The sequence below is a fragment of the Mastomys coucha genome, unplaced genomic scaffold (genome assembly GCF_008632895.1).
Source record: "Mastomys coucha isolate ucsf_1 unplaced genomic scaffold, UCSF_Mcou_1 pScaffold3, whole genome shotgun sequence".
NCBI lineage: Eukaryota > Metazoa > Chordata > Mammalia > Rodentia > Muridae > Mastomys > Mastomys coucha.
The window spans coordinates 205,829-227,485 of NW_022196909.1; the positions used below are offsets into that span (position 1 = coordinate 205,829).

Sequence of the window (21,657 nt, forward strand, 5' to 3'; positions counted from 1 at the left end):
TTAGGGACGTCCCAGGCACACGGGATAGCCAACGCTATCCTTACACCTTAGGGACATCCCAGGCACACGGGATAGCCAACGCTATCCTTACACCTTAGGGACGTCCTTTGCGTGCACTTGAGTTCAGAGCTTTCCATACTCCTACTTTTTGTGTATGAAAACAACTTCCCTTAAATTTGCCCAAATAGATCTGGGGGAGAAATTATAAAAAATTAGGAACTCTAGTGATCATGAGAGGCTCACGGCTTTGGCATTAGCACTGAGATTGAGAACAGGAGGAGTACAACCACAGTAAGACACAGCTGTCTATTAGGAGGACTACATAAAGACACCGTTGGCCATGGAGGCTCTGAGCCCTCTGGAAATAAGTCAGTTGCATGGCCAACATGACAAAGAAGATGGCAATGTTTAGAATCAAGAAGAGTCTGGTGTACGAGGCTGACAGTGAAGGTGCTTTGTTGTGACTTGTCACCATCCGCACTTGCCCAAAGCCACCTTTCATGGAACCCTCGTTTTTATGCTTCTCGTATGTGACATCAGCAAAATCCAAAAGGTCTTTCATTTCTTCATCTTCATCTATGGGCTGTTCTTTCTGTGCTAAAATCTGAGCTTTCTGTCGAATCTTCTTCTCATTGACTTCAATTTGTGCAAAAATATCAGGGACAGTATCTACAAACTTGTAATGCTTACCTGCCCTTCGGCTCTTCTTTGACTTGCCTCGCTGCTGCCGCTGTTGCTGCGATATAGCAAAAATCCTGTCGATGGCCTCCTCTGTCTGTCTCTTATCTGAAAACCTCAGCAGGCGCTCCGCAGTCTTCCTAAAGCTGGCTGTGTTCTGGACTCGAGATAGGATCTGCTTCTCGAGCAGCTGGAACACGGGCTTAAAATGCTGCAGATTCTGCTCCACGATAGCAGCGTAATCTTTCACTTCGGGAACAGTGGTGCTTTTGATGGCTGAACTCTGGCCAAACAGAATTTTCTGGTGATCTGCAATGACCTGTACAAAAGCGGACTGTCCCGTGTTCTCACCTGTCCACAGGTAAGTTGCGTAGGCATGTTCGCCGGTAGCTACGAACACATCCAGCCGCTGAGGGTCTCCATGGATGCTGAAGCTCTGGACATCCACAGATGGCCCTATGAAGAGGTAAGCTGCCCTGGTGATGGGACTTCGAAGATGCATGGTGACATTCACATAATTTGTCCCATTGTAGGGGTAACCCCGAGGATACATCACTGAGGCAAAGGTTGCTTTTTCACTATAACCAGTATCATCCATCCAGTACATTTTATAGAGGCCATCTCGCTGCCGGATGAAAGCTCCATGGACCCCATCTACTACTGTCTCCTCAAAAGGGACATCCACATTGTGGAAGAAACTTGCCGCTGTCTCCAGGGGGCTCTCTTCTCCCAGGTGTATCTGGTCCACAAGGAGGAGAAGCTGTGGGTGGAGGAGGATGAGGTTCCGTTGAATGTTCTTCAGGTTGAGCATGGGGTTATAAGCTCCTACGCCTTCTCCTCGGATAAAAACAATCCCACCCTTTTCCTCTGCCGCAATCACTCTCCCCTGGCAGCTGGCCGCCAGGTCATGCTTATATTTTAACCACTTCGATGAACAGTCTTCTGTGACCTGACCCTCCCAGGGAGAAAAGCAACTCTTTGACACAGCTGGAGAAAACATTAGAACATTGTTAAAGAAAGTGTACTTTGGTCCATAGAGGGCTTCGGTAATGAATGGCACGCCATTAGGGGCGAAAGTGAAAGAATTTTGGTCAGGATGCTCATGTCCTGCATTAAAGTTTCTCCACCCTTTGATCCAGTCTTTATATTTGTTTCTATGGACAATGTCATATATTGCACGCCCCCCAAGTTTTCCTGACTTGAAGGAAAGGAACGACCTGTTGATTTCTGCAGGTAGTGCACTTCCGTAAGTCACAACACCCCAGTCCTCAAAATAATGCAGTGTTGGGGTACCAAAATCTGGAGGTGGAACTGGTTTCAAGCTGGCATCATACCTGAAGGGAATAAATTTTTAAAAATTAAATGGTTTCCTGATGTAAGTAAAAAGAACTCACTAGAACTATGCTGCCACATGGAAATATGGTTGCAAAATACAATCTACAGATGCTACCTGGGGCAGGGCAGAATACCAGGGACATGTCACAAAACACTCTCAGCTCAGCATGCACCAAGCCGAGCACTGGGGACTTTATGGAAGCACACTGTGCAACCCATGTTACTGGGCTGGAGATGAAAACAATTTCTGCCACTAACTTCGACTTGGATATTCTTTACTGGGCAACTTTAGAGTTGCTTTCCAAATTGCTGCATTCTTAGGTTTAAACACTTCATCACAATTCTAGTCAACAATCCTACCCTAAAGAACCCCATGTTAGGCTCTGGTTCTGAACATCCGGCCGGATCTGCACCAAAGAGCTGTTCTACAGGAGCTGATGATCAATCAGTCTGGAATTTGTTCCTGTGTCAGACGTTTTCCCTCTAAAACTATTAAAACATGGTAGAACTTCACAGAGGAGACAAAATGTTCTGTGAATAGCATACCAAAAAATATAAATGGGTCAAACTGCAAAAAATAAACACTGACACATTTAAAACTGTGGTTACTGCTAAGCCCAGAACCAAAGGTCTTGCTTTGTTTTAACTTGTGGTCAGAAATGGCTTATTTTTATTTATTTTCAATGTTCATTAATAGAATTTGATATTTAACACAAAGTGCTACAGCGGTGAAGAACACAGATGATTATTTTTGATAAGGTAGGACAACTGCCTTGAAAAGGTCTCATGATGAGGAAGAGGAGGTAGACTGAGTGCTAGCTCATAAATACACTGGTGTTTGGTTTTCTCCACTTCTAGAGTCTCAGTGTCATAACGTCAGAAATCTTCTTTGTACTGAAGACTAGTATAGAAGTTGCTTAATTAAGGTAACATAAAATATATGTATAAAACTAAATGACCATCTCCTCAGCTTTTTTTGCTTTTGTTTTTGTTTTTTCTAGACAGGGCTTCTTCTCAGCTTTGGTAGGTTTGAATATTCTCACAAAAGCACATTTTAAACTTCAGATGCAGCATTAATCTAACTCCTACAGCTAGCTCTCTAGAGCTTTCTTGGTTGCTTATTTCTTCATAAATGAAACTGCATTTGTGTAATTACTTGCATACCCTCCAAAAGAAGCAAAAGAATCCTTACATATAATGCCTTAAATTCTTCTGTGAAAGGAATTTTGCAATGCTGGTTAAATGATAGGCAGTTATTCTATAGTATTTTTTTCTCCTTGTTTAAACTTCAGGGAGAAGGCGTGTGGAAATAAAGTCAAGAAATTTCTGAAAATGCTAATTTGGGGACTGAATACGATGTGAATTCAATCTTTTCAAAACTCAACAATTAACTGTCATTTTGACTTTAATTTACTTCATGGCAACATACTTGGCAATACTTAAAAAAAATGAGACCCAGATTTCTTCTAGGCTTAAAAGATTACAACAAAGAGAATTACATGGTCTTTTTATTATCAAAGTGAACCTGTCAGATACTGTGAACACACTGGACAGCTGTGAAACCTGGGGACAGCTATGCTGTCCTTCGGAGGATTAGAATGCTCCATTTACCAAGACAAAACAAAAGATTTTACTACTTTGTCAGGGGGTGTGGTCATCAGATTAATCCGGCCAAAACTGTGAGTCTTTTCTTTCTACAATGTAAGAAATGAATGATATAAAATCAAAACAAAGCAGGTTCATCTATGAAATAGTCCAAGCTTAGGACATCTCTAGTATACGAAATGCAGATGGTAATTAGATCATCAACATGGAGAACTGTTTCTAACACAGGTTTAGACGCTGTTAAAAACTGAATTAAAGGTGTGTCTACTTAGGTGCTATGGAGAGAGGTTTTTATTTGTTTTGTAGAAAAGCATAGTGCATAGTTAAAAACCTGGAAACCATTTCATTGGAATGTCAGTCAACAATACCATACCAGAGAAATTCTGTGTGCAGAGTGCACCAGCGCTGCCCCTTGGATGGTGTACCTGGACCTTCCACTACACGATTCTTTCTGATTTGGTCAGCCAGCCAGTTTCCACTCCCATTACGCATGACAAATTTATCCAGGAACACTAATTGACTTTCTGGACCATAAAACCAGTTGTAATTTGAGTCTGCAATGGCTACAGTTCTTTGAAACCCTGTGGAAGAAAAAGTTTGAAAAGATTGAATTTAAAACTGTATTTTCCTAGAAAGATCCAAACAATGATCATCAGACCTGTTTTAAAATTACGATCTTAGATAAAAGCAAACAAATCTGTGACATTCATGGCCTGTGCCATACCAGTTTACCATAATTGCCCTGAAAGCTGGTATCTGTTGTTGGTAACAGATGTGGCACACCTGTTAGCACACACACACTGGCCCTCTTCCTCTCAATGTCCACACTAGGAATGATCAAGCTTGCATCTAAGACAGACACCATCGTCTGCAGGTGTGGTCCTGAAGCTGTAATGAGGCACTAGGATTTTCTGCATCTCGATTCGAATTCTAGGCCAAGCTAAGAATGTAAGGTGCTCAGTCCCACAACACCCAGAGGAAGCTCGACTCCTAGGTGCTCTAACACTCCCAGGATCACAGGTGAGGAGGCTACAACATCTTCCCCAACACCCTCCTGGATCCAGGGATGCAGGAACCCCCGTCTAACCAGTGGCACAGGTTCCTTCTGGTCTGAACCTGTACCCAGAGAAGAAGGGTACTGACCCTGCACCCACTCCTACAGCATCCAGATGGAGCCCAACTCCCAGGTGCTCTGAAATGCCCAGGATCACAAGATCACAGAGGAAGCTCCACTCCCAGGAGAATGGACACACCCAGGAGCCCTGGAGCTCTGACACCCTAAAAATCACAACTGAGGCCACAACATCTTTCCCAACACCCAGCATAAGTGGCAACCCTCCACCCCATCCCCCAGGAACCAGGGAAACACAAACCCCAACCCAGCCAGAGGCACACAGGTTCCTTCCAGCTTACACCTGTGCCCAGAGCAAACCCAGGTCTCTGGCTCCCCACCCACCCTTTCCACACCCAGAGAAAACTTGACTCCCAGGAGCTCTGACACAACAGGATCTCAGGAGCTTGGTCACACCAGGATCTCAGGATCCCAGAGGGCAGCTTGACTCCCAGAAGCTCTGACACACCCAGGATCTCAGGATTCCAGAATCACAGAGACAGCTAGACTCTGAGGAGTTCTGACACAACCAGGATCACAAGAGGAACAGGATCCAGTCAGAGACAGTGAGGACAGGTAGCACTAGAGATAACCTGAGAGGCAAGCACAAGAACTTAAGCAACAGAAACCAAGGTTTCTTGGCATCATCAGAACCCAGTTCTCCCACTACAGCAAGCCCTGGATACCCACATCCCACAAGAAAAGCAAGTCACCAAGCCCAGACACTATCATGGATGCCAATAAATGCTTGCTGACAGGAGCCTGATATAGCTGTCTCCTGAGAGGCTCTGACGATCCTGACAAATACAGAGGCGGATGCTCTCACCAATCATTTGACTAAGCATGGGGTTCCCAATGGAGGAGTTAGGGCAAGGACTTAAGGAGCTGAAGGGGTTTGCAACCCCACAGGAAGAACAACAACCAGACCCCACAGAGCTCCCAGGGACTAAACCAACCAACCAAGAGTATACATGGAGGAACCCATGGCTCCAGGCACATATGTAGCAGAGGATGGCCTTGTCAAGCATCAATGGGAGGAGAGGCCCTTGGTCCTGTGAAGGCTCTATGCCCCAGTGTAGGGGAATGCCAGGAAGGGGAGGTGGGAGTGGGTGGGTGGGTGAGTGAGTGAGCACCCTCATAGAAGCAGAGGAAGGGAGGATAGGATAGGAGGTTTCCAGAGGGCAAAACCAGAAAAGAGGATAGCATTTGAAATGTAAATAAAGAAAATATCTAATTAAAAAAAAAAAAAAAGAACGTAGGGTGCTTCAGTTTGGCTTCCAATAGAATAAAACTTAATTTGCTTATAAGGGTGAAGACAAAAACTGAATTTCCAGGAAAGCTTCTGTTAATACATACTACCGGAATTTAAAAGACGGAGAAAATGCAAGAATCAGAGTCAGGTATCATTGTTATTACTGGGGTTAGGGAAGAAAACCAAAAGTAAATTCAAATATCATAGAGCAGAAAGGAAGAAAACCCTGTGCCAAACAAGCATAATCATTACTGTAGTATCAGAGAAGGGGTATGTGTGTGTGGTAGTTGAGAATAAACTGAAAAAAATAAAATAAAAATAGAGTCTTTTCTAAAATGCTACCATGAATGTGTTTATAGCTAGTAATTTGATTTCTAATAGCTGAATAAGCAATCTTCTAGTATAATTAATTATATTATAAAATATGGTATGTCAAAACTCATATTATAAGTTCCTTTAGATAGGCGACATATTCCTCTTTAAATCTTAAATTGCCCAATACAATACCAGGCTTAGTAGAGATGTTCCTTAAATTTGTTGCATTAAAAAGCACAATAGCCGGGGCCCCCTTAAATGTACTCCAACTGTCTTCCCTAGCTAAGGAAACGACCAAGAGAAGGCTTGCTGTCAGATCTTAGCTCAAATTACAAAACACTGGAACCTCCTTCAAGTCCCTTCCTTTACACAGTCGTTGATTATCAAGAACTATATACTACATTTCTTTTTAAGCCTAAAAATAAGCATTTGAGTTTTCAGAATAGGCCTAAACTGACTCTTTAAATGGTTATTTGCTATGTAGTTTCACTTTTTTTATTTATTTTTCTTTATTTTTAAAGATTTATTATATGTAAGTACACTGCAGCTGTCTTCAGATGCACCAGAAGAGGGTGTCAGATCTCATTATGGATGGTTGTGAGCCACCATGTGGTTGCTGGAATTTGAACTCATGACCTCTGAAAGAGCAGTCAGTGCTCTTAACTGCTGAGCCATCTCACCAGCCCGGTTTCACTTTTTTTTTTTAAAGATTTATCTATTATTATATCTAAGTACACTGTAGCTGTCTTCAGACACACCAGAAGAGGGCATCAAATCTCATTACTGATGGTTGTGAGCCACCATGTGGTTGCTGGGATTTGAACTCAGAACCTTTGGAAGAGCAGTCAGCGCTCTTAACTGCTGAGCCATCTCTCCAGCCCCACAGTTTCACTTTTTATCTTTATGTGTGTGAACATGCACGGGCACCTGAGTGCAAAAGAGTGTGCCCATAGCATGACGCCTGTACCCATGGCATGATGTCTGTGCCCATGGCATGATATCTGTGCCCATGGCATTATGTCTGTGCCCATGGCATGACGTGTATGCGCATGGCGTGATGCCTGTGCCCATGGCGTGATGCCTGTGCCCATGGCGTGATGCCTGTGCCCATGGCGTGATGTCTGTGTCCATGGCGTGATGTCTGTGCCCATGGCATTATGTCTGTGCCCATGGCATGACGTGTATGCCCATGGCGTGATGTCTGTGCCCATGGCGTGATGTCTGTGCCCATGGCATGACGTCTGTGCCCATGGCATGATGTCTGTACCCATGGCATGATGTCTGTACCCATGGCATGATGTCTGTACCCATGGCATGATGTCTGTACGGACGCAGAGGGCAATCTTAGATGTTAGGTCACTTGCCCTTTGTTTTTGATGGGATCTCTTGCTGCTAACCATCGTAGATACCAGGGTAGGTAGCCCACAACTTTCATTTCCCCAGATGAGTGTTGAAATAACAGATCCTACGCTGGGCGGTGGTGGCACACGCCTTTAATCCTAGCACTTGGGAGGCAGAGACAGGTGGATTTCTGAGTTCGAGGCCAGCCTGGTCTACAAAGTGAGCTCCAGGACAGCCAGGGCTACGCAGAGAAACCCTGTCTCGAAGAACCAAAAAAAAAAAAAGAAAAGAAATAACAGATCCTACTACTGAGTCTGGCTTTGCATAGGGTTCCAGGAATTCAATTCAAACTCAGGTTCTCATACCTGCATGGCAAGCATTGTACCTGAGCCAATCCTTGGCTGCTGCATTAATTTAAGAATAACTAATCTAAGGGGAGAGCTTGTCTAGTCTATGTACATATAGAGAGAGAGCAAAAAGACTGAAATACTGGATTCTTTGTTGTATTCTAGATAGAATAAACTGTCTTTAGTTTTATTTCTTGTTGTTGAACAAAAGGAACTTAATGGAGACAGGGCCTATTAGGACCACGATTTCTGGTTACAACCTATTATTGTGGGAAAGTCAAGGCAGCCCGAACTCAAAGCAGCACATCGCATCACATTCACAGTGAGAAGCAGAGAGCAGTGAATTGATGCATGTATACTAATGCTCAGCTACATTTCTCCACTCATGTAGTCCAGAAGCCCCTTCCTAGGGAATGGTGTCACCCACAGTGAGCAGATGATTTTATACAGACATGCCCACATATCGTCCTAATCTAGATAATCCTTCACTGAGACTCTTAGCATTGTATCAAGCTGAGAAAACTGTTATAGTTTAAATATCACATGTCCACCATAGGCTCACGTGTTTGAACACTAGTCCCCAGCTGATATCAGTGTTTGGAGCAGTTATGGAAGCTTTAGGAGTCTTGCTGGAAGAAGTATAATAATGGAGGACAGGCTTTGAGACTTTATAGCCTGGCCAAGTTTCCTGCTCTCTCTTTCTCTGGTTCTGATATATAGACACGATGAGTTCAGCCAGCTTCCCCCTCCTGTTGTCAAGTCATCTTATCCTGTTGCCAAGTCTTTTCTGCCATGATGGATTTGGTCCCTCTGGAATTATTATAAGCCAAAATACCTTCTTCTTTTGTAAGTAGTCTTTTGTCGATATATTTTACCATAGCAACAGAAAAGAAACTAGGATATCAGAATTATAAAAAATTGTATTTCCCAAGGGAAGAAAATCTACCCTGATGAAAATTTACTTCCTAAATTTTCTGATCTTAGTCCTGCTTTAGAAATAAGGAGAATTATAAAGATGTTTTAGAAGTGAGTAAGCTATATGTAAATCATATATATATAATTATACACATTTTTAGATATACAATGAGATAGCAGATTATCACTAAAGTTTCAAAGCATTTTGTTTTGTTTTCTGTATTCTACAGCACATATTTCAATATAATGTTTAATCATATATAGTGGTATTTTGTGGTTTATTACTTTTTTCTTTATAGGATATTAGGGATTGATTAAAACCAGGGTATTAAACCAGTATTAAACATGTTTAGCTAGCATTCTACCACTGAACTATACACTGACTTAATAAAACACTCAAAGAAAACACTAAGCTTCAAATACAAAATGTATATATAGTCTACTATTTATTTCAAATCTGTACAGTTTGAATGAAAAAACTTAAAACCCAAATCTACAATAGTCTTAAGCATGGATCTCAGATAAAGAAGTGAAGTGCAATTGTTAATGCTTGTATCTTGTTTAGGTTCATGAAAACAAGTTTAAATACATAATGGAAGTGCTATGGTGGGATAGAAATGATGCCTGATCCTTTATATTCCAAATAAAATACTGAAACTGCAAATTTTCACTTGTGCTTCCAAAATTTTAATGTCTTAAAATTTTCTTGGATGAAAAAGAAACTTGCATCTCAGTAGACAAGCCTCCCCACCCTGCCCCGAGCTCACTTCTAGCTCATATTCATAGTCAGAAATGATGTTCTCCCGTTTGACTGTACCTGGCAAGATGGTCCTATACATAAAGGCAAAATGTTGCTTAAGCCATGGATGGCCAAAGTGGTTGATGTCAAAGTGCCTCTGAACAAGAAACATGTACTGGAACAGGGACCTAGTGGTATAGCTGCCGTACGCAACTCCTTCGTAGAGGGAGCCATCCGTCACCTCTCGCAGCAAGACCAGAGATTTCTCCATGATGCTTAGAACTTGCTTGGTCCATAAGTAGGCCTCCTGAAGGTATCCTGAAAGATGAAAATAATGACTAAAGGCTAAAACAGAACATGACTAAAAATATGGCCACACAAAACTCTACAAGGAACCCAGAGTATATGATTACAAATCACACGTTTTTAATGCTCTTATTTGTCAACATGATAAATAATACCCTTTCCTAGTTTGTACATGATGTGTAGGTTAAGAAGTTTTAAAACATTTACTATTAAGTTATTAAATACCAGTTGATATATATTAAATATTTACTATTGCATATTAAGATTAGTAAATATTAAATATTTACCATAAAATATTAAGTATAGTAATACTTAGACCATTTAGTAGTTAAATAAACCCTTCAGTGAGGACCAAGTAATTATTCAATTTTTTTTTTCGAGACAGGGTTTCTCTGTGTAGCTCTGGCCATCCTGGAACTCACTCTGTAGACCAGGCTGGCCTCCAACTCAGAAATCCACCTGCCTCTGCCTCCCAAGTGCTGGGATTAAAGGCATGTGCCACCACCGCCCAGCTTTTGTAATTATTCGATTTTTAATAAGCTAAAGTCACACACACACACACATACACTGCATCACAACTTGCATGGAAATTTGGTATATGCTTTCCTAAAAAGTTCTTGAATATGTTTGTTTGTTTGTTTTTCGTTTTTCTAGTTTTTGTTTTTATTTTTATTTTTCAGAAGTTCATCACTTTCCCAATCTTCCAACAATATAATAACCCATAAAAATACTATAAATGCTAAGGATAGTTTCCTCAGCCTGTGCTGTCCCAGGAGACAACTCTGATTCTTCTGTGCTTTCAGATTACACAGAATGATCAGGTAGAAATTTGATAGTGACAAGAATCAGCTGGGAAACCTAAGTTTGTCGAGGGCAAGCTGTGTGACTGCATGCAGGCATTCCTTCACAGGATCACATTGTTTAAATTTTCCACTGAAGACTACATTCACAAAATCCTTGGACGGAAAAATGTGAGCTTTCTAGAACTCTCACACTCAGGTAACAGTAACTCCTCACGTTACAGCCTACGTAGCGCTGAGCCTTACTTAATCCTTCAACAAGCCGGTTTATCCTGTATTGTTCCCAAACTACAGAAAAGTTGGCTCATTTTAGACACACACAGTGACAGGAAAACGTTGAGCTTACTGCCTTCTAATATGGTGGAGACTTCTATAAACATGTGTGTCCCACGACTACTGATCACACAACCACAGGGCTGCTAGGCAACGGGCTAGCTTGCCGGGTCAGCAGTGACCCAGGTCCCAGCATACACCATGTCCCTTAGACCCTAAGGATCATCCTGCCCTCATACTTTGTTGTACAGATGTGGCAACTGTCGTGTGGCTCTTGCTACGACCCAGCTCCAGCCTTTCCAGCTCCAGCCTTTCCAGCTCCAGCCTCTCTGGCAGTTCTCCTTACCTATAGTCACTTTTCTTCCTGTGTTCTCAGTCTCCAGCTAGCGAGTGATATGGCTGGAGTCTATAGCCTGGCTGTCACTCCACTGATATCACACTACCTGGTTTGCCCTCTGTGTTCTCTCACTAGCTGACACGACAATGTCTACCAACATACTCTACAGCCTGGAAAAACCATCAGTATAATAGTCAAGCTGTCAGCTGAAGCTTTTCTTCCGAGACTTGATTACACGTGACGCTAGCGGACACAACAGAGAGAAAGCTGGATATGGCAAGGTCTTGCTGATAAAGTTAATTCTTTCACTTTTCTTCTCCTCCTTTCTCTCCTTTCTTCCTTTCTGGGACTGAACCCAGAGGCTTGCATACTCTAGGCAGACGCTCCCATGAACTTACATTCCCAGCCATATAAAACGCTTACAGGCAATACAAGGCTTCAGTTATTCTAAGTGTTCCAATGATATATTTAATATTCTAATATTTACTATCTAATATTCCAAGGATGTATTTAATATTCCAATGATATATTTAATATTCTAATACTAGAAAAACCCTACATTCCCACCAAAATAAAATGCTTATGGGAAAAATAAGGCTTCAGTGACATATTAAGAAAGAGTAACAATGCAAACCACAAAAACTGCTTCCAATTCTGACCTGAGTGATCTAGACTAGGTGTTCTGACTGTATGTGTGTATATGTGTGTGTGTGTGTGTGTGTGTGTGTGTGTGTGTTACGGGAGGTAGTTAGTTGTATTTGGTTCACCCACCTGCATGCTAGGAATATACACTTTCAAATTTAAAACCTACTTTAAAAACTTCCATTTTTTCTAAGTTGACAGTCTTCCACTGTCAGAATTCTCCCGAAGAATGAGTGCTTATCACTGATCCTGTGCTGCAGAGTTTTGGTGTGGGACAGTTATTAGCCAGATTTAGGAAACTGCAGGGTAATAGGACTAGCTGGCATTTTAAAAGTTACGTGCCCTTAGTTACCTAAAAGATGCCTTGGATGCAACTTCACCTATAGGCTTAATTTGGATTCAAGTATTAACATGTACCCAAGAACAGTGAGAAATAATGCTTGTTCTTCTCCCATGGCCGCTATGACTGACAGTGGCTTGGGCGATGCTCTGGCTGTCTTAGGATACCATACCTTGGTTCATCAGAACAAGACTTCCAGTGAGTAAGGCCATGCAGTTGGTGGGCTGGTGGTTATGCAAGTACTGGAACCCCCATCCTCTTCGGTAGGAAGTTTCATACATATAGCCTGAGGCATTGGCAATCACTTCCAGGAATGTCTCCTGCTGTGTCTTGCTCAGGTAGTTATATAAGAAGTCATACGCAGTGGCGAAACCCACCAGGGAATGTGCGAGTGGGACTTCATCCCAAGGTGCATCTTTCACCAACCTGTAACAGAAAAATAACCCAGAACTGAGTGCAGGCCTCACTCCTTTCACCACTCTTTACAAATCATACAAATGAAGACATAATCCAAGCAGTCTAAGGATACAGAATAGACGTTAGGCTCCAGCACCAAGCTGGCCTCATGTGAGGACTACAGAGTTAATGCTGCTCTCTCTCAGGCTTCTGGCTATATCAAAACTCCTAGGATTTTTATTTTACTTTATATTTTCCATTCATTCATTCATTCATTCATTACTGGTTTTTTGAAACAGGGTTTCTCTGTGTAGCCCTGGCTGTCCTAGAACTTGTTCTGTAGACCAGCCTAGCCTTGAACTCACAGAGATCCACCTGTCTCTGCCTCCTGAGTTCTGGGATTAAAGGTGTGCATCACCACAACCTGGCTAGATTTTCCATTCTCTATGAGAGGTATAAGAAAGCATTCAGGTGCATAAGGAACAGAGCACACGAGGGCAACGCAGCTTGCTGCTCACCCTCCTCTTGTAAGGCTGCTCTTAAGGCTGTCTTGGGAAAACAACTCAACAAACATATTGAATAAAGTTCCAATATGGATGTCAGCTGGTCAGCATGAAGGTGTGGCAGTCTACAACACCATAGTCTAGACAGAAATACAAGGTCAACCAAGAAGGGAAATGAGGCTCAAACATTGATGAGACTGACTGGGTAATGAGAAGTGATCTTGATGAGGCCTTACCTGGTCACCCTATCAGAATTTCAATGCTCCTCCAAAATGAAGTTCTATCCCCATTGTTTTTCTGATTACAGTGTGTGACTGTGAGTGTGTGTGTGAGTGTGTGTGTATGTGTGTGTGAGTGTGTGTGTATGTGTGTGTGAGTGTGTATGTGTGTGTGAGTGTGTGTATGTGTGTGAGTGTGTGTGTATGTGTGTGTGTGAGTGTGTGTGAGTGTGTGTATGTGTGTATACACATGCACGTTGAATCTCCAACCACATCTGTGTGTGGCACAGATGACTCTCAGTAAATAGTTTTGGAAAGAAAAGAAAAAAATAATGAAGGAACTGATGTATTAAAAGCAGGCCATACTACTTGCAATGATGATGATGTGATTACGGAGCCAGGAATTTGGCAGGATCTCTTTGCATGTATAATAATCTCACCATACCAGTTAGCTGTCCTGGTACTATAACCTGGTACTAAAAAGACAAAGATTGATGAGTTTCTTATTCATTTGGCCATATTAAAAAAAAATGTTGTCTTGCTGTGCAGTGGTGGCTCACATCTTTAATCCCAACACTCAGGCAAATTTCTGTGAGTTTAAGGCCAGCCTGGTCTACAGGGTTCCAGGATAACCAGGCCTATAAAGAGAAACCTTTTTTTGAAAAGTCATAGATAGATAGATAGATAGATAGAAGATGCCCTTCTGCAGCAATTCGGCTCGTCAGCATTACACTGCTTGTAAATAAAGTCTCTGCTTCTAGAAACAAAACACAAGTCTATGCTATTGTCAGAGACTGGCAACAGGTTGTCTACTGTCTTATAGTGACTGGTGAGCTGCCCAGCTCCGTGCCATCGCACTATGTTATGATCCATCTATAAATAATAGCAATGTATACACCTAGCCACAATGGCCCTGATATCAGTGGCTTGCTATCACCGGTCAAGCCCTCACACACCTGTGCAAACAATGACTTTATTGTTACAAATATTACGCAAGATACAGTTCCTAACCTTTGTAAAATATTGCAATAGCAATTTCCTTTAAATTGTCTAGGTCCTGGACATTTAGTTTGTTCTTTTCAAGCAGTTTGTGACTCAACAAAACATGCCAATAGATGCAGAATTTATCTATTTATCTTTTTCAAAGGTATCCTATAATAGCTGTATGTCTAGAAGTTTACCTAAATCAACAGTTCTTAACCTATAGGGTCACATATCAGATATCCTGCATATTAGATATTTACATTATGATTCATAACAGTAACAAAACTACAGCTATGAAGTTGCAAAAAATAACTGTATGGTTGGGGTCACTACAGTATGTGGAACTGTATTAAAGGATCACAGCGTTTGCAAGATAGAAAGCCATTGATGTAAATCCTTCCCCTATATATGCTACTTCTGTTGTCATAGAAACTAAAAGAAGTTTGCTCTTGTGGGAGGGAGTAACCACAAGTGGGGCAGTGATCCAGATATAAAGTGAATAAGTAAAATAAGTAAATTAATTAAATTTAAAAAGAAAAAAGGAAAAAAGTTTGCTCTCAGCCCACGGATGAAGCAGAGAGAAGCTCTAACTCAATATGATAGGAGCAGTAGTTAATGAATTTATTAAAAAGTCTAACTGGGGAATCATTAAGAAAATGATGATTTTCTTTCACTTTAGAGTATATTCATATGGATATACATTAACCGATCTTCTGGGCTGAGTCAAAGCCTGTTATCTGAATATGGGTGTTCGGGTGGAATTGGCAGTCTCTTCCTGTGAAGCACACATAGGCCATATCACAATTCCCAGCTCTGCATTCTTTATACTACAGGGAAAATTAAAGATTTTTTGAAGGAATGCAGACTCTTTCCAGATTTCAAAGTTTTCTCCTATCATTTACAACTCTCACCCACACTAAATAATGATAGCAATGTTTTTAAAATAAGTTTTTCCAGTTCGTGTTAGAAACATTAATTCTTTCTTTCTGAACTCACATTTTAACTATTGTCAAATGGATAATAAATGTCACTATAGGGATCGGTACATTTCAATAGCAAATACAATAGCAACTATAAATCAATAGCAATACAAAACGCAGCCAGTTGGTGCTGGCTCCGAGCACACAACACTCTCCTCGTGAAATTGGGAAGAACACAGAAGATTCATTTTTATATTGTATAGCTAACCGAGTTAGTCTGGAAACAAAGGACAACAAACACTGAAAATAATGGCAGCATGACACTATACTCATGGACCAAAAAAGCGTTTGTAAGGGCAACATATAGCAAACAGAGCTGGGTATAAAAGGGGATTAAAAGCTCATTGCCATCGTCTGTGGATTTTATACTGCCACTAATTTTTAGAGAAATTTTTTTTAGTGTAGAAACAAGAAAGAATATCCACAAATATGTGAGCAGATTACTGAAATACTTTTCCAACACACGTCTGTGAAGCTGTCATATTCTTCATGCATGACAGCTTAGAAAACAGGCACACCACGCTGGGCAGTGGTGGCGCACGCCTTTAAATCCAACCCTCAGGAGGCAGGGTCAGGTAGATTTCTGAGTTCTAGACCAGCCTGATCTACAGAGAGAGTCCCAGGATAGCCAGGGCTACACAAAGAAACCTTGTCTTAAAAACTGAAAAGAATAAAAAAAGAAAAAGAAAGCATATATATAAGGTTTGTAAGACTATAAAACCAGTACCCTCCTTCATAAATTACTTTTGCTTTTAAATTTTTCTTAAAAATCTTTATTACTATCACTAGAGTCCAGTGGCAGGTGGCTTTCCTGGCATGTGTGAGCACAGGGTTCAAGAAAAAGAAAGACAGAAGGCATTATGTATCTTTCTAAAATTTAACAGCCTAATAAGGTCAAATTTTTATTATAGCAATTTTTTATATGCTTTCCAAATTATCAATTATGTACAGAAGACAGCAGCAAACAATCTACCAAGTTTACATTGCTTCAAATTTGACAAATTACTTGATTAAATAACCAATAAAAAACACACAGAGACATCCAACATCTCAAAATCTGCTCATTAGTATGTTTATCAAAAACAAAGAAAACTGGGACTCAAAACAAGAAGGACAACATGAGAGAAAACAAATAAGACACATGCAACCCAGCAGAGCGAGTGTCATCCAACGCTAGCCGAAGGCTGTGGCTGTGGCTGTGGCAGCTCCTTCAGAGTCAGCCAGGAAGGATACACCTTAAAAATGGCTTGCTTTGGAGGAGGGCAAACATGGCTCAGTGTGAAAGTGCAAGTGTGAGGATCTAAAGTAGGGTCCCCAACTCCCCAGGAAAAAAAGCCTAGCAAATGCACTTACATCCTTAGTACAGGTGGAGCAGAGAGGTGGATCCCTGGAGCTCACTAGCCATCTGGTCTAGCTTAAATGGCAACCTCTATGGTCAATAAGAGACCCTATCTCAAAATAACAACAACAACAACAATAATGATATAGAAAAAGATGAAGGAAAATACCTGAGATCAACCCCTGGCTTCTTTATGTGTACAAACAAGCAAGCACGCCTGCACACACGTGTGTACACATGCACACACGTGTCACATATGCAAAGAAAGAATATCTTGCTTAAAAACCCTTCAAGGAGATTTACAAGACTGGCCAAAGGTCTGGTTTATAATTAATGGCTAAGTGTATAATGAAAAATTAAGCAATATTTTAAAAATAGCTGTTATCAACCTTAGAACAAAAAGTTGTATAAAACTGAAAAATAGGGCTGACGAGATGGCTCAGCAGGTAAGAGCACTGACTGCTCTTCCAAAGGTCCTGAGTTCAAATCCCAGCAACCACATGGTGGCTCACAACCACCCATAATGAAAGCTGACGCCCCCTTCTGGTGCATCTGAAGACAGCAGCAGTGTACTTATGTATAAATAATAAATAAATCCTATTGTCCTAGGATTTTCTGTAAGCACATTACACAAAGAGAATGGCTGTCTGGGCTGGTGCCCTGAGCAGGCCTTGGGAGCAAACTCCACAGCCAGTCCCACAACACCCAGAAGAAGCTCCACTCCCAGGCGCTCTAACATGCCCAGGATCAGAGGTGAGGACACAACATCTGTCCCAAAACCAGGAGTAACTGGGACCAGCAGGACCCAGGCACGCAGGAACTCTGCCAGCCCAGTGGCACTGGTTCCTTCCTGGTCTGTCTGGGCCGGTACCTTAAGCAGATCTTGGGCCCAAATTTTGCAGTCAGTTCCACAACATACAGAAGTGGTTCCCCTCACAGGCACTCTGATACGCCCAGGATCAGAGGATCAGAGGTGAGGAGGACACATCTGTCCCACCACTGGGAGTAACTGGGACCTGTGGAACCCAGGCACACAGGAACTCTGCCAGCCCAGTGGCACTGGTTCCGTCCTGTCTGCCTGGGCCAGTGCCCTGAACAGACCTTGGGTGCAAACTCCGCAGCCACTCCCACAACACCCAGAGGAAGCTCCACTCCCTGGCACTCTAACAAGCCCAGGATCACAGGATCCCAGAATCACAGGATCACAGAGACAGCTTGACTCTGAGGAATTCTGACACAACCAGGATCACAGGAAGGACAGGCTCCAGTCAGATTTAGCAAGGGCAGGTAGCAGTAGAGATAACCAGATTGGGGATGGGGTGTGGGGGAAGGGGCGAAGTGTAAGAAAATAAACAACACAAACCAAGGTTACTTGGCATCATCAGAACCCAATTCTCCCACCTTAACAAGTTCTGGACACACCATCACACCAGAAAAGCAAGATTCAGATATAAAATCACTTCTTATGACGATGATACAGGACTTTATGAAAGACATAAATAACTCCCTCAAAGAAATACAGGAGAACACAGGCAAACAGCTAGAAGCCCTTCAAGAGGAAATACAAAACTCCCTTAAAGAACTACAGGAAAACACAATCAAACAGGTGAAGGAAATGAACAAAACCATCCAGAATCTAAAAATGGAAATAGAAACAATAAAGAAATCAGAAAGAGAGACAACCCTGGAGATACAAAACCTAGGAAAGAAATCAGGAGTCATAGATGCAAGCATCACCAACAGAATACAAGAGATAGAAGAGAGAATCTCAGGGGCAGAAGACACCATAGAAAACATTGACACGACAGTCAAAGAAAATGCAAAAAGCAAAAACCTCCTAACCCAAAACATCCAGGAAACTGAGACACACTGAGAAGATCAAACCTAAGGATAATAGGTATAGAAGAGAGTGAAGACTCCCAATGTAATGGGCCAGTAAATATCTTCCATAGCAGGAAGTCTGTACCCAAAAATCATGCCTACAATTCACTCCTTGGCGCAGCAGAACTGTCAACTCTCAGCTTAGCTACAATGGAGGTAAAATCCTTTGGTGATGTGAGGGTCACTGAAGTACAGCCTCATGACAATGAAATCCAATGTCTAAAAATTGTTCTTATTTTGAGCTTGTACCAATAAGAGCCAAGATTTTAAACTCTACTACATAAAAACAAGCAAACAAAAACACTTTATATATTTATATTCATTCAAAAAAATACTAGTAGTGATGTATTATTTTAAAATATACAGTTAATATGTTTGGAAATATTTAAAACTTATATTGAGAAAAATGTATGTGTTTACAGTATTGCTGTAGACAAGCATCTACATAAGACTGTTAAATTGATTGTTGTTTTATATCAAAAAACTTTTGTAATACTCATTTTTATTGTTAAATATTTTATAAATTTTAAAGAATATGACAAAAAAGTTACTGTAGGTATTGAAGGGGGGTCTCTGGGAGGAGTTAGGGTACAAAAGAGAAACAAGAATATGATTTAATTCTATTTACTTAAAATATGTTTGTTAGCCAGGCAGTGAGTGGTGGCGCACACCTTTAATCCCAGCACTTGGGAGGCAGAGACAGGCAGATTTCTGAGTTCGAGGCCAGCCTGGTCTATAGAGTAAGTTCCAGGACAGTCAGGGCTACACAGAGAAACCCTGTCTCAAAAAAAAAAAAATTAAAATATGTTTGTTAACAGCAAATTCAGATAAATTGAAATCATGTATCTTTTCTCATAATGCAATAAAAGTTAAATCAATAAAAAAACAATTAAAAAAAAAACAAACCAAAAGAAAGAGAGAATGACAAGAGATGGTTTCTACCTCCAAGCCTTCAGAAGGAAGCAGTCAGGGCACAGGCTGTGCTCACATTTCTGGCCTCTTCTGTTGTTTTCAGCAGTTTATCTGCACTGAGGTATTTAGTTACTGTAGCAATGACACATCACGTCAAAAGTACAGGGTTACAGCTCTCGAGAGCCTGACCCACTCTTTTGTTCATTGCTGCCTAACATTTGGTCATCTTGGTATCTGCTTCAACATGTGACCCACTAACATGGAAAAAGAAAACACATAGAACAACCTGAGGCAATAATTTGATTATGGCAAAAAATGTAATCAAATTGATAAATCTTTTCCTCCTTAGAAAAATACTGTATTGGCTATATTTTTGTTGTGATGAAAATACCCAACAAAAAGCAAGCTAGGGTAGAAAGGGTTTATTTGACACGGTTCTAGGTTAAGCCCATCATTGTGGGGAAGTCAAGGCAAGATCTTGAAGCAGCTAGCTATATTATCTGCACATACTCCCTCGTATTTAGCTTCCTTTCCACTCTTACGGGAGTCCAGGACCCAAACCTAGGGAGTGGTGCCACCTACAAAGAATGGGTTTTCTAAGCTCAATTAAAGCAATCAAGATAATTGCAAAGATAAACCCACAGACCAATCCAATCTAGACAATCTTTTATTAAGACTCACTCCCAGGTGGCTCTAGACTGTGCAATACTAACCACCCGAAATACTAGAGCCAAAGTGAAGTAAGGATGCAGGCAGTAGAGTCTTACGTCCTTGGGACATCCTCTCAGAAATGGCATAGTTGTGTGATATTCCTTTAGAAGACTTCATCAAAAATTTTCTTTTACAATATGATTTTTTAAATGATTTTCCTAAAGTGGTATACAAAAACTTCATAAAATCTAGGCAACTTTTAAAAATAGTGAATGAACTGTGGCTGATTTTATCCTGAGCACCAATAGAAAATAATATGCTGGAATGTATTGGAAACCTGAACTGTGCTTATTAATCATAGATTTGTACTGCTTCTAAATGAAAAAAGATACTTTTCAGCATATTTTGGGAAGAGGCATCCTAAAGACTAGAATTACAGAATGAAGAGACCATTCAGAGAGGGGTGCATCCCTTACTGGTGAGGGATGGTAAAGCCGGACTCTCTTTAGAGGAATTGCCTGCTTATCAAAATATTAAGCAGTTTTCAAACTACAGATTTTTTGTTTTGTTTTGTTTTGTTTTTGTTTTTTGAGACAGGGTTTCTCTGTGTAGTCCTGGCTGTCCTGGAACTCACTCTGTGGACCAAGCTGGCGTCGAACTCAAGAAATCCACCTGCTCTGCCTCCCAAGCGCTGGGATTAAAGTGTGCGCCACCCGGCTGGAACTACAGATTATTAAATGAGCGTATTTTAATGGAACCTAATAAAATAGAATGGAGTAAAATGAAAAACAGTAAGATTAGAAAACATACTTGTCTTAGTTACTTTTCTATTGTTGTGAAGAAGCCCCATGGCCAAAGCAACTTGTAACAGAAAGCATTTAATTGGGACTTGCTTACAATTCCAGAGGGTGAGTCCATGACCATCATGGAAGAAGCATGCCTAGAGGTGGGCAGACAAGCAGGCATGGTACTGAGACAGTAGCTGAGAACTTGCATCCTCATCTGCATGCAGGAGGCAGAGAGAGACTGGGCTTTTAAACCTCAAAGCGCTTTCCCAGTGACATACCCCCTCCAACAAGGCCACACTTCCTAACTAATCCTTCCTAAAATAGTTTCACCAGCTGAGGACCAATTATTCAAAAATGAGCCCTATGGGGCCGTTCTCACCCAACCCACAACATTCCACTCCCTGTCCTTGATACACTTGTAGTCATATCATAATGCAAATACATGCAATCTAACTTCAAAAGTCTCTATAGCCAAACATTCATACCAACACAATTATTTAAATTTAAGGGCTATTTTCTATACACACATAAACATATACATTTCATGAAAAATTATACAGACAGATATTGTGTTAGGATGAAAATTTTGCTTTTTACTGTAAGTCATATTTCAAAAAGTCTGAAGATCACTGTCTTAAAGGGAAGTTTGATATCCTGTGAGTATCTATG

At 41.1% G+C, this 21,657-nt stretch overlaps 1 protein-coding gene across 4 annotated transcripts in view; it reads right to left on the minus strand.

The window, feature by feature from the left end:
- The window catches only part of Dse (dermatan sulfate epimerase), a 62,900-nt gene that overhangs the window by 972 nt on the left and 40,271 nt on the right, over positions 1–21,657 (minus strand). For 3 of the 4 annotated variants that reach the window (XR_004112182.1, XR_004112181.1, XR_004112183.1), the window contains 4 exons: positions 12,509–12,762; positions 9,717–9,956; positions 3,992–4,199; positions 47–2,012 (listed from right to left, as the gene is read on the minus strand). Coding sequence is in view for 1 of the 4 variants with exons in the window: in XM_031346879.1 (XP_031202739.1) it covers positions 254–2,012; positions 3,992–4,199; positions 9,717–9,956; positions 12,509–12,762 (2,461 nt within the window). In the remaining 3 variants the exon portion in view is untranslated. Of the gene's footprint in view, positions 1–6; positions 2,013–3,991; positions 4,200–9,716; positions 9,957–12,508; positions 12,763–21,657 lie in introns of those variants that run through there. The other variant, XM_031346879.1, reaches the window with a different exon arrangement.